At 27.9% G+C, this 16,332-nt stretch overlaps 2 protein-coding genes across 4 annotated transcripts; both read left to right on the top strand.

Annotated features, from left to right (window-relative positions):
- The first annotated feature begins 258 nt into the window (after window positions 1–258).
- LOC115241757 lies at window positions 259–5,574 on the top strand. Of its 2 annotated transcripts, none has more exons than XM_029817681.1 (14): window positions 259–446; window positions 780–970; window positions 1,089–1,527; window positions 1,668–1,816; window positions 1,897–2,012; window positions 2,149–2,285; window positions 2,390–2,520; window positions 2,642–2,768; window positions 2,838–3,075; window positions 3,150–3,314; window positions 3,410–3,607; window positions 3,734–3,816; window positions 3,894–4,057; window positions 4,164–5,574. In XM_029817681.1, exons 2-13 carry the CDS (start codon window positions 787–789, stop codon window positions 4,021–4,023), a joined length of 2,097 nt encoding a protein of 698 aa, XP_029673541.1. In that variant the 5' UTR covers window positions 259–446; window positions 780–786; the 3' UTR covers window positions 4,024–4,057; window positions 4,164–5,574. The 2 variants fall into 2 exon arrangements, with proteins under 2 accessions (XP_029673541.1, XP_029673540.1); XM_029817680.1 differs by having other exon boundaries at window positions 260–446; window positions 2,387–2,520.
- A 2,180-nt stretch (window positions 5,575–7,754) lies between these two features.
- LOC115241773 (venom protease-like) lies at window positions 7,755–15,746 on the top strand. 2 transcript variants are annotated; one of them, XM_029817704.1, is made up of 7 exons: window positions 7,755–7,899; window positions 9,579–9,666; window positions 11,999–12,340; window positions 12,785–13,087; window positions 13,706–13,807; window positions 14,322–14,473; window positions 15,449–15,746. In XM_029817704.1, exons 2-7 carry the CDS (start codon window positions 9,600–9,602, stop codon window positions 15,611–15,613), a joined length of 1,131 nt encoding a protein of 376 aa, XP_029673564.1. In that variant the 5' UTR covers window positions 7,755–7,899; window positions 9,579–9,599; the 3' UTR covers window positions 15,614–15,746. The 2 variants fall into 2 exon arrangements, with proteins under 2 accessions (XP_029673564.1, XP_029673565.1); XM_029817705.1 differs by lacking the exon at window positions 7,755–7,899 and adding an exon at window positions 9,249–9,335.
- Window positions 15,747–16,332: the final 586 nt, after the last annotated feature.

Genomic DNA, 16,332 nt, shown 5'->3' with positions numbered 1-16,332 from the left:
GTGTTGACAAGACGATAACTGAGCGCTTTCTCTGCTGAACGCGGCCATTGAAAAGGTAGTATACTGTACGATCAACGGAACTTTTGAATAGTCAGCGTAGTTGACGAAAGGTACGATTGATGGTATCGCGATTTCCAGATGTGTGTATTATGCTAACAGGAAGAGAGACCCGTCTCTACACCAGTCTACATAAATTCTTTTCGATTTCACCATTACTTTACACCGACATAAAAGAATTATATATATTCACACGTTTTTTTTTTTTTTTGGATAGATAGCAATTTAATCAAATTTGTAGTGTCTCGACTTCGAAGGTAATATCAGCATATGTGGAAAATATGATTTAAGTGTGTGTGATCGTGCAGAGTCACAGAAAATAAATCTTATAAAAATGACGTGGTGAAGATACGCTTATCGTTTGATGAAAGTGTTGAAGGAATTATAAGGTAAACGTATTTTCGGCATACACGAATTATTTTACCGTGGTATTGATCCAAGATTTTATTGTAATAACATATAGCAAGAGATATCTCGGAGATATATATCTAAAGTTTCATTATATCTTTGGTAGTATCATGTAAAACTTGCTTCCTGTAATTCGATATCGTTCTCGGTATCGAAGTTGTGCAATGCGAAAACATTGCCATTAAAAACGGAAAATTTTCAATCGTCGGGGCTGAGTTTTTATTCAGATTAATATTTTCATTATTATAAATCTAAATTTAATCTTATTTTATGAATTAGTAGAATTTATTATTGTAATTTTGAATCCATTGTAGAAATAGAATGGAGGAAAGTACAAGTTCGCAAAATGTTTGGCATAAAGGTAAGCCTGAGGAACAAAATGAGCTGTTTCAAGGAGAATCCACAACTGCGTCTATAGAAGCTAATTCTACATCATTAGCTGATATATTTGATACAGCATTTACATCAACAGTTGATCCATCTCCGCAATCTCGATTCCCTTCTGGTATATATGAGAAAATTTTAATCAATATTTGTGCATATAAAATATATTTTAATAATATAACATGCATATATAATATAAAATTACAATATAAGATAAATCAAATATATCTTATTTGTAGGTAATGAAATGGAGTATGAGCATTTATTTGCAGATAGTGATATTGAGGAATCAGATGTAGCAGCTATAGATCCTTATACAAATTCAACTCATCCTACTACTTCCGAGAATAATTTTGTTTATGGGAATTTTTTAACACCACCAGATACAACTAGTGATTCACAGGAATATTGGCAATCTAATCTCTTAAATTGTAATATGTGCCAAAATAGACAAGATAGAAATTCTAAGAAAGAGCCACCAACTCGACAGTTGAATAATTCTTGCGAGGAGAGATTATGTAATAATTATAGGACAAAAAGAATTTTACACGATCGTGATTTGGCAATCAAACATAAAACTAAAAGAAACGAAGAGCAAAAGTTATTGAGTGGTCAACAACCAGATAATTTGAGTATAGCTGGACCATCTAGATTATCAGAACATCCTATTTCAAACAAGTATTTATAGTTTATTAACATATTTATGTATACAGTTGTTTTTCTTTTATAAGATACTATTATAAATAATATATAATAAATAATACATAATATATAATACATAATACATAAATAAAACATAAATGTTATTTTATTTACAGTATAACGAGATCAACAACAAATATAGATCCTATAAGTATGTTAGAAAATGTGGGAGATCATAATTTGAGTCTGGCTATTAGCTTACATCGTTCAGCATATAATTCAAATGTGTTAACTCATCAAGAAGTGAAATCGGTGCATACACCTCGTATGTTTATAGCTTTTATAATATACTAAACATACTTAATTAGTTATTCTTATAAATAGTTAATTTTTAAATTTTAATAGAAAACGATGACACGCCATCAGCACCAGATTTGCAACTAGATTGGTCCTCTAGTAGCGATAGTGATGATGAGGACAGTTCAGTTGAAGTACTTGGTACTGTTAATCATAATGTCAAGGTATGTATACATAAATAATGTAATACATAAATAAATTTTAATTATATAAATAAATTTTAATTATATAAAATCTCTTTNNTTCTATGTAAATTATAAAAACTTTATTAAAAAAAATATATTTCTTATATTGTTATAGAATTCGTTAGAAAATGCGAGTGAAGATAATCATACAGTTACTGTAGTTGACTTAACTGTAGAATCTGATGAAGAACACACGCCGTCTACATCGACAAATCCTGTAGTTAGTCCGTGGTCGGCAGATTATAATCATAGGTAAATTATATTGTGTGTGCATTTTTAAATATAATTTTTTTTTTGTAAATTGATTGTTATATAATTAGTATGACATATGATATAAAATCTTTTTTTTTTAGAAGTAATCCGCACTGTATGCGTGGATTCACAGGCATGGATTATTGGAATCATTTAACACATCATAACATGCATAATAGAGGCACATATCACAATCACAGAATGCCTGCTCATTCACGTTATGGATCTGTAGGAGGTAAGAGAATTCTTTTTATAAATGTTTATCATTTATCAATAATAAACTTATTTATCAGTTATATATATATATATATATATAAGAATTAAAAATATGAAGATTTTATTATTATTTCATTTAGATGCATCTGCGAATGTAACAAGACCACGCATGCACCCACTTCAAGAAAGATTGTGGGTAAATCAACAACGCATGCAAGAAGTACATAGACGAAGGCTTTATCACAGATTTTCGTCGCATCACGTCGGGTTAGTATTAATGTTACTGTATTATATTTTATCTGATAAAAAATATTTATTCATAAATTATACTTTTAGTAATGCGGGACCATGTAATTCTCATATACATTCATCGACGTATGTTGCTCGAAGAAGTGGCGAAAACAACAGTCCTTCGAGTGCTCGATGTAACAATGAAACAGATAACGCAGCATATACAGAAAATTATCTTCCACCTATTTTACCGCCCCCGCAACAACCTACTGTTTATAGCCATCCTGAGGCTCGAGGGCCACCTAATTTCTATAGAGGATCATGCCCTGTGCTACCTATAATCGTAATTTGATTTTTGTTAGAATATAACACCTCCTAATATCATATCTTGTAATTTGCATTTTATGTTACTCACAGGTAAATCCGTTAAATGGCGTGGAAGAAATGGAGCAGACCCCTCCAGTGATGTTGCCCTCAATGCCGGTACATCAACATGTACATCATCATATGTATCACTATGATCCGCATCAACGGCCGTCTCAACGTATGCATCACGTTCACATTAGTTTCCATCCTCATATGGTATGTTTTTTTTTAATTATAAAGTACACACATTGTGCGTGATTCTAGATATTGCGTTCAATCATTCATTCATCTTGTTTTACATACACATACAGCAAGGATCTGGAACACATGATATGATACCATATCCACCGTTTGGTCTATCGGATTTTGTATTGCAAGGAGCGCGTCACATGTCCGCTCGATTGGACAATTATATGCGCATTGTTGATTTACGACGTATGGGTCATATAAGTTGTGGGGCTACACAAGAATCTATTGAAAGCAACACATTCCCACATAAATACAAACGGGTAAGGATAGATATTTATAGCGAAAACTTTTAATATTATTTCACATGTATTTTATTTATATTACATGTATAACAGCAACATATTATATAATGTCATAATATGTTACATAAACATATTCGTTTATAGGTAAAAAAAGTTGAAAATGGAGAAGATGCTATCGAGAAGTGTACAATATGTTTATCTGAATTTGAAGATTGTGAAAGTGTCAGGTAAAATTTAGTTTCAAAATTTTTATATAGCTTTAATATAATTTTTCATAAATTGTAAATTTTGTTTTGTTTTGTAGGAGGCTTCCATGTATGCATTTATTTCATATCGATTGCGTTGATCGATGGTTATGCACCAATAAACGTTGTCCTATATGTCGAGTGGATATTGAAACTTTTCTCCATAAGGAGTTCACTACTTCGACATAGTTTGAGGTTTTTCATATCTGCCTCTTTTTAAAATGTAATTAGATATAATTCATATATTTCTAAATATTTCTAATATACATTATATATATATATATATATAATATGTATGTATGTATACATGATATTAAATATTTCTCAAGATGGTCCATCCAGGAGAAATTGTGTTGGGTTACCACTATTACAATGGATTAATGATGTAAAAATGTAATGGATAATCAAAATAATTACGAAATATGAGCAGAGTTCCTCAAGAAGACAAGACGAGTTGTCGATGTTCAATTTTAATACATCTCTGACTGCGGTTGGTTTTATGCATAATGATAATAATGATAAATATATTGAAGACTAAATTTGTTTACACATATTAATGATTAATCAATATCTAATTTTTATCTTTGTTTATATATGTATACGATGTAAAAAAATCTATGCTATAAGAAATTTAAAATAACTCTCTTATATGACTTTACAAAAATATTATATATCTTTGAGTATAGAACATAGTTAAAAGAATATACACAAAGATATATAGTTTGGCAACTCAATTTGACTCTATATCGACATAGTACTTCTGGTATACAATACATATTATATAAATTATATGCATTCAGTGTACTTCAATTTATGAGACTAATGAAATTTCTATTGTAAATATTTTATTGATATCATGTAAATTTTTGTAATGCTTGGATTAAATTTGTGATCTTGACAAAATTCTATTACATGTCATATAATAGTATTACATGTCATATTACTAATAATAATTTAAAGCATAGCTGTTTTTTTCTTTTTCTTTCTTTTTCTTTTTTAATTATGTCTTTTTATATACTGATTTGTACCTCTAATATTAACACCCTGATTTTTTATCGTAGATATTATATAATATTAACATAGATCTGAATATTGGAAAGTTATTATTTACAATTGTTGAAATTTACTATCAATTATTCCTTATGTGAGAAAGAATATCATTAGTGCATTATTCAAATTATATTTGTGATATTTTTTTTGATTTAATATTATTCAAACTAAATTGGAACACAGCGCGCTATTTGAAATAATGCCAAAAATAATATATGATACGTTTATATTTAAAAGAAATAATTATTTTCATATTAAATTTCTTTCATTACTATCATCAATGCTAAGCCAAAGACAGCCTAAGTTATAAATATAAACGAATATATCTACAGAATGATTAAGCAATTTTGAATTAAAGATAATCGCCATTGTATGTATGAAATTTGCAGAGAAAAAATCACTTGTTTGTCAGGCCTTATATATATTGTCACTCTTGTATATATGTTATGTTACATAATAGAATCCAATATATTGTTCTCTAGTTATAATAATCCTAAATAATTATAGTAAAAGCAACACTTTTATCACATTGGAATATCTTCAATATTCAAGTTGATACTGCGACATAAATAATTTTATTTTGTCAATGTTTGATATAAAATGTAATATATAAGATAACATGAAAAGGTACATCATAAGATAAATATGTCATAAGATTTTCTGTTACTAGTTTGATATTAAAGAATGAATTGAAAAAGAAAAAGAGAAGTATTATATATTATTAAAGATTATTGTAAAAGATCTGAAAGAGATTTATAAAGATCTACACATACACATACATACATTTCTGCTAAATTATAAATTTTATTTTTTCCGATTAATATTATAAAATCTCACATATATGTAATTTGTTTCATTACTGATGAATGATTGTCATCATGAAAATATTTTTACACTGCCATATACCAAAATTATTTATCAAAATTCATTTATTAAGCTTATTAAGTGTAATCTTTTACGACCATTGTATTTTATACAACACAAATTTTAGCAATTGTTTAATTGAATATATTAATTTAACTGTTCATATATATAGTTCATACATAATTAAAATTTCGTAGATGATGTGCGTATAATGCGTATAATACGGTCTATTTCAAGGATCGTAAACAAAAAAGATATATTTGCCATATACAAGTAGTTGACGACTTCTTATTTTACAAAATAAGAGCACAAGTGGACACGCACACACACACACACACACATTTATATTAATTATAATTGCAGGATATGTAAATCAGAAAAAAAACAATAATTTTATATACTTTCATATAAATAATAAAAGAGAATTTATACTGTATATAATAAATTAAAATAATAATGCAAAATTGTATTGACTTACTGTTGCAACACTATATAGATGAAAATGTTATGCAAAATACATGATTCTTTGAAAAAGGTATTATCATGTTTTAAAACTCTTAAAATTATTTGATTCGCTACACTCGCACATCCGATCATGTATCCGATATTACTGATTGTGAACATGATTAAAAAATTCACTCGTGATACACAAAAAATGTCCTTGTGAGTAAAATGCACGCTTGCACTATCGAATACAAAAGATACAAAATTGATTGCTGTTTATTATCGGTAAATCACCGCGTACGCGGAACTATGTAGCCTCGCACGCTTTGTAATTATAAAAGATACGCAAAATTATTAAAACATCATTATGTATCGTGTATGAGCAACATAAACGATAACTCAAGGCCACCTTTCTTTCTGATGCGTAAAACCCCAGAAATTTAAAACAGATCTGAGAGAGAGAGAGAGAAAGAGAGAGAGATTGTCCAAAGTAGCATTTAGAAAGCGAGATAAAATTATAAAAAAGATCTCGATAGCCGTATTATATATACGATTTTCCCCGATGACTCATATCGGGAATCTGGAAACATGAGACTTTTACGAATATTTCAGGACCGATTTTTTTCATAAAGAGAATAAAGTTCTTGATTGTGTGTGCACATTTGTATAGCAATATAGTTTGATTATATCTATCATATACATATAGTTATATGTATAATAAATAAATATAATAACGAACAGAGAAGCAATCAACCAATAGTCGCGTATGCTAGACTGGGATTTAATTGTATGCGTGTAAATACAAAAAATTTTTCCATGTATATTCATGTATATATGTAGGATATATGAAAATTGCTGAAATATATCTTTGCATGCTAAATATATAAATAAATGTCGATTGTTACAATATGAAACAAGTAAAATGATATGCTTTTCTGCTTAAAATTATATGTGTAATGGAGAATATTACATTTAAGTATAATTATGTCATACTTTTTTAAAATATCAATAACATAAAATGTACTGAATTATTTGCTACAGTTTCTTTTGCGCTATAAGCAACAAAACATATATTTACATTTTAAAAATTATCAACTGATTTTATACATTTAAAAATGCTGTGACATATATGTACAGCAAAATGATGTGAAATTAAAATTCAGCTGCTTTTTTAAAAACATTTGAAACTGATTCTTTCTTATCAAAAAATTAATGGAAAGTCGTAATTTGTTGATATAACTTATAATTTTTATAACAAAATATTTTTTTTATATATATATAAATGATGAATTATTAATACAAGTTTAGTTTCAATTTATACACACAAATGTGTGTATAACTGTGTAAAGCAGAAAAGCGATATATCATTTTGCTTGTTTCATATTGTAACAATCGGCATTTATATACATATATTTAGCATGCGAAGATATATTTCAGCAATTCTTATATATCTCACATATATACATAAATATACATTGAAGAATCTTTCATATTTACACGCATACAATTAAATCCCAGTCTAGCATATGACTATTGGTTGATTGCTTCTCTGTCCGTTATAAAGAGAATGCGGCAGAGGAGAGCAATTCAGTAATCCTCGTGCGGTGTTCATCGACAATTCCCGCTGTTCTCGTTGATCTATCAACCGCCAGTGTCTTTATTTCTGTGCAAAAGGATCTCGATCGTGTGCAACATATTAATTAATTAGTAAGTAACAATTAAAGCAGATTGAATTAATGTCCGTTTTGAGAAAAAAATTGAAACCGATATAATTTCCGATGTAAATAAAATTTTTAATAATATACAATTCACACACACATACAATAATTTTTTATTAATAGTTTTTATATCAATTATCAGTTTCGTTTCTATTGTCATAAGTATATGAAAATTATTTTTGCGCTTCTGTAGCCAATAAAATCTAAAGGAATTGATTATATCATATCAATTTTAATCTCTTTCTCTCTCTTTGTCATTTTGTCTTTCAGCTTTAACCTCATGATAACAATGTTATGTTAAATTATGTATTAGAAGTTGATGTGCGTATCAAGTTATCAAATAAAAATTGCATTATATAATTTCGAAAATTGCTGATGTCTATTTAACGCGCGAAAAAAATTATGTTTTGTTAAACATTATATGTTGATAAACGTTACCGCTTCTGGTCGATTTGTATGATAATTATACTTGACTGCAGTTGGCTTGAATTTCTAAATTATACACATATTGTCACAATAATTACATGCATCAATATCATAATTAAGGCAACAGATGTGTGTCCGTATTGTATTACAATACTTCGATATATATATTAGCATCTTATTATTAGACACTTCTCATAAAGATATATATACTATCGGTAAACATGATAAGAAAGAAAACAAAATTCTTAATATTGTTCTAAACAAGATAACATGAACGTTATGATATTTAATAATTAAATAAAAAGTATTTTTATTGTCTTTCGATTTCGTACACAGTAAATATATCTATCTGTTTTCATAATTTTCCAATTGTCGATTTTTTTATGAATTTGGGATATAGCCTTTTTTTAGCAAAATTTTAAAAATGGAATTTAGTATTTATTAAATTGCGATTTATCAATATTTATTAAACTTTGAATAAGAATATTTATTGTATCAGTATACATGTTATATATACTAATTAATATACATAGATATTATAAGATTTTGCATCAGTATACATGTTATAAATTGTCTTTTAAATTTAACAAGGAAATGTAATTTTTTATTTTGAGACCATAATTAAATTATTGACTTATCTTCTCACAGTAATTTTTCTGGGAAATTTTAATAATTTGTCAATATTGTAACTTTTTCAATGTGCGTATCTTCGGGTTGATGTTATTAGTATGATGCTATTTTTATTTAATTCGGAGTGATTTTATTTTTCTCAATGTCAGATATAACTTGTAATTAACTTTGACCATGAAATGAATCGCAGGGGAATCCGCTAACAATGTTGTCACGCTAGGTTGCAAATGTCTAATATAAATCATCCATTATGTTTGGTTCGCATTCATTCAATGTCGGGGGTACCCAGGCAGAACTTATTTTCACGCCGAGTAAAAACCTAATAGCGCTGTAGAAGCATCGAAATCTCCGAGCACGTGCTACGCCCTGGTACATCGAATTTCTTTGCAATGTTTTTATTTAACAGTCCTCGTCACACGCGTATCTTTTCTCTCTTAAACCTCAAGCAATGCATCTCGTTTTTTCAGTTTTGCTAATGTGTAATCTAAGGCCCATTCTACATTTCTTAACAATCCAATTATTAAAACTATTTTGGGGACACAAAAAATTTATTTATAAATTGATTTACTTAAATATTGACAATGAGATAATATAATGTATGTGAATTTTTAGGATAGACGCGCGTGATTTAAGATGTGGTCTTCCGTCATCGCATTCATCAGTTTGCTATGTATATTAATACCATCAACGCAGTCTCAAGGTATGTGCTTTTTATTACCATTTCGAGTAATATATGTGTCTACAGATTCCATTACAATCTCGTCACAAACGTCGGTCAGATTTTACTTGCAAACTACTAATATCATTTTCTTATAATAGCGAACTAATATTTCGAACGAAAGAAATCCGGTATATCCACATGTCTAGACACAAAAGATTATCTAATTCTATGTAAATACATATTGCTGTCATTATTCTCGAATGCGTCTTCCGTCTTGCGTAATTATTACTTTATCCATAATGACTTAATGGCTTAACAATTTTCATTTCTATATACTGTAAGATTTATTATAAGATGTTTATAAAAGTTATATCTAAATGATATATTATATCGTGATTTATGATAATTAAATCAATATGTTTTTGTATATTAAAAACTATATCTTTTAATAATTTAACGCGTGCTAAGTTTGGTATACTTTTCTCACAAATTTCTGAAGTTTAATTAATCTTTATAGGTATACATAATATCATATATATATAAAGTTTATAAACTTTTTACATTATATTATTACACAGATTACCGAGAAATTACAGTAGTAGGTATTGACATAGAATTATCCGAACACGGCCAAGGCAAGATTCTTTAAATCGAAAGAACGAGAGTCTCCTGTAATATAGCATGACCATCGATGAAGGTCGGCTGGAGGCCGATTTGTTGCAACATTTTACATTTTCTTTTCAATGATACGATGTTTCTGAGAAAAATATCGTCACAAGTTAAAAGAATCATACAATCTGTCAGATTCGTGATTGAAATTAATATGATGTAAAGTGCACTTTGAGATAAATACTGAAAGTTTCAACGAGAAATTATTAGTATCACAATAATTGAGAATATATGTTTAGGATGGGCATTTTCTTATAACATTTTTTTAAATTAAATAAGAATAATCGGTGTGAAACATAATAGAAAAATTAATGGCTAATTATACAATTATCACAATTCTATTTTCATATTAATTAATTATTATAATCACATGTAGTATAATTGAATCAGCAGAGAATTTATCGGATGTGGTCGCGGTTATTGATCTATAGAGTAATCATTATGAATGGAAATAAGTTGTTACGATTTATTAGATAGACTGCTTTAGTTCGTGCTGTAAATAGTGATATAATTACTTAAAGATACAATTGACAGAAAGGGTTTGTACAATTATGCATTATACTAGCTTAATGCAATATATAAATTTAAGAAATTCTATAATAAATATTGCAAATTAAAGAAGTCTTAAATAAAGGATAAAAAGTTAGAAATTACATAATCAATGAAACAAATAAAAAAACATGACTAAATGTAATATACAATAAATGTAATATATGTATGTGTTACATATTAATATATTATAGAAACATTTTGAAATCAATTAATTTAAAAGGAAAATTTTTTTATAAATATACATATAATATTTTGCTATAAAATAAGGAAAGATATAAGTTTTAACCTTATGCGGCATAAATATCTGACAATGAATAGCTGAACGCATCTATAGAATTGACCTTGTTTCATAGATATATTTCACTGTACAATATAAACCATGATGATATACTTACCGGAATACTTTAAATTTATAGTCATGAGATTTTAAAAGACAGTACTTAGCGATGCAACATTAACAACATTAGCAAACATATTATTCACTTTTTTTCACAGAAAATGCATTTACATACTATAACTAGTATTTAGATATAATCAGACATACATAAATCTTTATCGTATGTACATAAATGTTCAATGCTTAAAACTATATGTATACAATCTTTCATGCTAAATCATATTTCTACAATTATGTACTACTACCCTATAATTCCTATATTGGTTAATCAGAGATTTTTGAAGAATTGATCATTATAACTGAATAACGAAATGTTTACGGGACATTATAATTAATCTAATTTTTATACAATGTATGTAAAAAATATATATGTATATCATATATCTAAAAGTAATACTATGTCAACGTATAAGAAGTCATTTACGAGACATATGGAATTTTATTTACAGTTTTATGTATCGTGTAATACAGAAAACATTTGAAGAAGTGTAATATGCACACATACAAAAAATACGTATTAGAATATATACACGTATATATACATTAGAATATATAGCATATAAAATTATAAATAGAATCCTATCTTAAGTCTTTTATCACGAATTATAGATCGTCTAAAGCGGATTTTATAAAAACGTTAGTCTTTTAGAATTATACTGATGTGCATATAAATAAAAAATCATATTGACCTTTTTTGAAGGAATTCACTAAATATAGTATTAACTTCGTTAAATTTAAGCTTTGACGTTATAGGTTCATGCCAGAATCCGCAAGGACAACCCGGCATATGCATAAATATCAAAAATTGTGCAGTGTTGCTCAACCTTTTGCAATCAAATTCTCAAGATCCAGCGGTAGTAAATTTCCTCCGTTCTTCGGTTTGCGGATTCGAGGGTAGAGACCCTCGAGTTTGCTGTCCTAACAACATCAATGGCGGAAATACCGGTAATACAGGAAACACAGGCAACAATTTGGAAGACGATCAAGGTCGTAGCGAGATCACGAATACTGTGTATGGTCCTTTGCATCCACCTGATTGCGGATTCAGTAATGTATCGCTACGTAAGATCGTTGGTGGCGAGCCAGCTTCGTTAGGTACGAATGATTTTTATGCTAAAGAAACTCCTAAGATCAACGTTTTAATACATTTTTTTATTGCTTGTCATGCATCATCAACAATCACATTTTAAAATTATATGTTTCTAAGAAAAATTTACAATTTTAAAATACGTCTTCCTTGTTTTCTAAGCTCGGAGAAATTTTATAGAAGTGTTTTCTTTATCGATTTTCTCTTTGCGAAAATTGAAGATTTTTCTTTCTGTTACAAACGATTTTATTTCACATGTCAATAAGTGAAAATAAATAGCTAATCTCTTTTTAATTTTACATAGCCTTCGTTTCGGCAGAATCTTAAATTTCAATGCTTAATTGATACGATATTGATATGAATGCCGGTTACAAAATATTAAGCGTAACATAGATCAGTGTCATTGTCAGTGTTAACGCTAATAATAATAACTAATTGATTGAATTTTGCAGGTGCTTGGCCTTGGCTTACCGCTCTCGGATATAGAAGCCCGAGAGATCCGAATGTTCCGAGATGGCTTTGCGGCGGCGCTTTGATTTCCACTCGGCACGTGCTCACTGCTGCGCATTGCGTACATGGACGGGACGATTTGTTCAAAATACGTGTAGGTGACTTGGATCTCGACAACGATTTTGATGGAGCGTCTCCCTTCGAGGACTTTATCGAAAGGAAAGCAATACACCCCGACTACAATCCCACGAGCCATACGAACGATGTGGCTGTCTTGAAAACAACTCGAGAAGTACCTTATACACGTGAGTTTTCCTATTCTACTAATGTCTATTTTTATTTTTTTTCAATTACGTGATTGTTCCCAAGAAAGACCAAAAAACCGTGTAAAATTTATTACTAAAAAAATTTGATTGGTATGGAATGTGAGCTGAGGAGAAATGAGAAAACTTAATATTTGAGACCATAATCGATTTCTCAGGAAGTATTTGTTCTGTATCTATCAATTTATTTTCCCCGCGTTTTGTCTTTTTATTAGCGTAATTCGTGACTGATGATATATTTATCATTTCGCGCCAAAAAGAGTTACAAAGAGATATCAAAACTTTTCAAAGATATCAAAAATTTTTATTTTTTCTTTTTGCTTTTAAGTGAGAATTATTTGATTAAGAATAAATCTTTACATTTACAATTAGATTTATATATCTTTTCTATAAATATAGCTACATTAAAATAATAGATAGATATTTGATTTATAAAATCGATAAAATCTGCGCAAAACTAAATATTGTCATCACAATTTTCAAAATCAGATATTAGCTATTAGCAAAATTAGATATTATAACTTAGATAGTTTCTAGAATTTTTTAACTTCTTTTCTTATTACTAGATGATAAATTGATATCAACTTTATAAATTTTCAGCAACGATTCATCCCATTTGTCTTCCAGTAGATGATTTTAATAGATATAGAAATCTGGAAAATACATATCCTTTCGTTGCTGGATGGGGATCTGTTTATTTCCGTAAGTACTGATTGAAATGAATTACACACACAAGTATATTCTTTACTAATTATAATCTGTGATAAATTTCTCTAATTTCTAATTATAATCTGGTAAATAATGTGTATGTATACATGAAAAATTTAATAACTATGTAATAATTTTATATGTCAAGTAGTGCTAAAATGCTTTGTATTATAATTATACAGACCAACAAAAAAAATTTTTGTCAAGTAACTAATCAGAGTAGGTGTTTCTTATAGATTTTCGGCTACAAAAAACAATGCCGTTGTCCAAATTGCTCCAAATTAGAAATCGCTGATTTCTCACTTTAAAATTCAAAATAACTTTGAAATCTGACGTGATGCAGCAATTTGGAGAGCGGCATTGTTTTTTGTGACCAAAAATCTATAAGAAACATTTACTCTGATTAAAATTACTCGACAAAAATTTTTCTTTGTCGGCCTGTTATTTTTTATATTTTTATATTTTTATTATAATATAATTTATTTTATAATATTGTTTATTTTTTTAGGTGGACCCACAAGCAGTCGGCTTTTGCAGACACAAATTCCTATACGTACAGAAGAAGAATGCAGAACAGCTTTTCAGAATTTTAAAGGAAATGTAATAGATAGCCGCGTTCTATGTGCCGGCTATGCTCGAGGTGGAAAAGACGCCTGTCAGGTGAGAAATAATTGTAGAATTATTTTAAAAAATTAATAAAAACTTTTTAAATGTATTTGCCATATTTTACAAAAATGGTTTAATTAATAAAAAATTAATGAATTAAGTTATGTGCATATATCATACGCTTTAATCAATTGAGCAGGTATTCTCCCAAAAGTTAATTGTTTTTAATCTGAGCTATCCATACTTTGATTCTAAATCAATTTTCGTTTTTTTTTTAAATAATTCTTAGTATTTTTATATTTTTATTATAATATAATTTATTTTATAATATTGTTTATTTTTTTAGGTGGACCCACAAGCAGTCGGCTTTTGCAGACACAAATTCCTATACGTACAGAAGAAGAATGCAGAACAGCTTTTCAGAATTTTAAAGGAAATGTAATAGATAGCCGCGTTCTATGTGCCGGCTATGCTCGAGGTGGAAAAGACGCCTGTCAGGTGAGAAATAATTGTAGAATTATTTTAAAAAATTAATAAAAACTTTTTAAATGTATTTGCCATATTTTACAAAAATGGTTTAATTAATAAAAAATTAATGAATTAAGTTATGTGCATATATCATACGCTTTAATCAATTGAGCAGGTATTCTCCCAAAAGTTAATTGTTTTTAATCTGAGCTATCCATACTTTGATTCTAAATCAATTTTCGTTTTTTTTTTAAATAATTCTTAGTATCATTATTGATACAGTTTTATTACTATATTTATCAAGTTTATTAGCTATCCAATTAATATTTTGCTGTAAGCACAATTCTATTAACTTCTGAAAATTTTTGTATCTTTTTTATTATTTATATATGTAATAGCTTGTGTGTGTTAATACAATGTATAATGAGAAATGAATTATAATACAGCAATCTAAAAAAAAAAACTGAAATTTAAAAGATAAAAAGTCTTTACTAATTTGCTAAATAAATGTTTTTTTATTAATTATTTATCTTTTAATAACGATATGAAATGGTTTTTCAGGGTGACAGTGGTGGGCCAATGATGTCTCCTAGTCCTCGAGATCACAAATTTTATTATATTGTTGGAGTAGTATCATATGGTTTTAAATGCGCAGAACCAGGTTTTCCAGGAGTATATACAAAGGTTACAGCCTTCCTCGATTTCATCACGAGGCAATTAGTGTAAATAACTCTTTTAAAGGAAAATAGAAACTTTCCGTCCATTTTTTTCTTAAATCCTAAAAACTGAATGTTATATATATTTGAATGAGATGTATATTGTAATTATCTCTCATATAAATAAATTATATGATTTTTATCATTAAATATTATAAACAAAATATTAATATTATTAAATAAATTATTAAAAATAACACTTATCATAAAAAACTTAATTATTTATTATAATTATAATAAAAATTAGTTATATAGTGTAAAGTTTTGTTTTGTTTCATGAAGGAATCTTTTATTTTATTTCTATTATGTAACATTTCATAATTATTCTAAGTATAATATTACAATTAGAAGTTTTGTTTATTGTGCTTTGTTTAAATAAAATAAAATAATTGTGTGTGTGTGTGTGTGTCTAATTTATCTATCTATTAATGTGTCTAATAATATCTAATTTAATTAAAAATTACGAAAATATAATTTTATTATTCATATTTTTTTTTCTTTTTTGTTATCTTTCTCTAGTATTTATTAATTCTATTAGCATTATATATGCTTTATGCTTACTTTAAATGGTTATATATTTTTAATGGTTATATCCCAGACAGCACAAGAAGGCCAAGAGACATCTTAAAGATATCTAAAGGACACGATAAGACATCTTTAAATTGTCTTTTAGGCATCTTTTAGGGACATGTGCAGTCTGGGATATAACGGGTATATATATATATATAT

The sequence above is a fragment of the Formica exsecta genome, unplaced genomic scaffold (assembly GCF_003651465.1).
Source record: "Formica exsecta isolate Colony F162 unplaced genomic scaffold, ASM365146v1 scaffold51, whole genome shotgun sequence".
Taxonomy (NCBI): domain Eukaryota; kingdom Metazoa; phylum Arthropoda; class Insecta; order Hymenoptera; family Formicidae; genus Formica; species Formica exsecta.
This window is presented reverse-complemented; position numbering and strand designations above follow the sequence as displayed.

Excerpts from the sequence above, each read along its gene's own strand:
- LOC115241757 (XM_029817680.1), top strand. The coding sequence starts at position 787 with ATGGAGGAAAGTACAAGTTCGCAAAATGTTTGGCATAAAGGTAAGCCT. Across the intron at positions 1,528-1,667 it reads GAACATCCTATTTCAAACAA|TATAACGAGATCAACAACAA; the intron begins GTATTTATAGTT and ends TTTTATTTACAG. Across the intron at positions 2,286-2,386 it reads TCGGCAGATTATAATCATAG|AAGTAATCCGCACTGTATGC; the intron begins GTAAATTATATT and ends TTTTTTTTTTAG.
- LOC115241773 (XM_029817704.1), top strand. The coding sequence starts at position 9,600 with ATGTGGTCTTCCGTCATCGCATTCATCAGTTTGCTATGTATATTAATA. Across the intron at positions 12,341-12,784 it reads TGGCGAGCCAGCTTCGTTAG|GTGCTTGGCCTTGGCTTACC; the intron begins GTACGAATGATT and ends TGAATTTTGCAG. Across the intron at positions 13,808-14,321 it reads ATGGGGATCTGTTTATTTCC|GTGGACCCACAAGCAGTCGG; the intron begins GTAAGTACTGAT and ends TTATTTTTTTAG.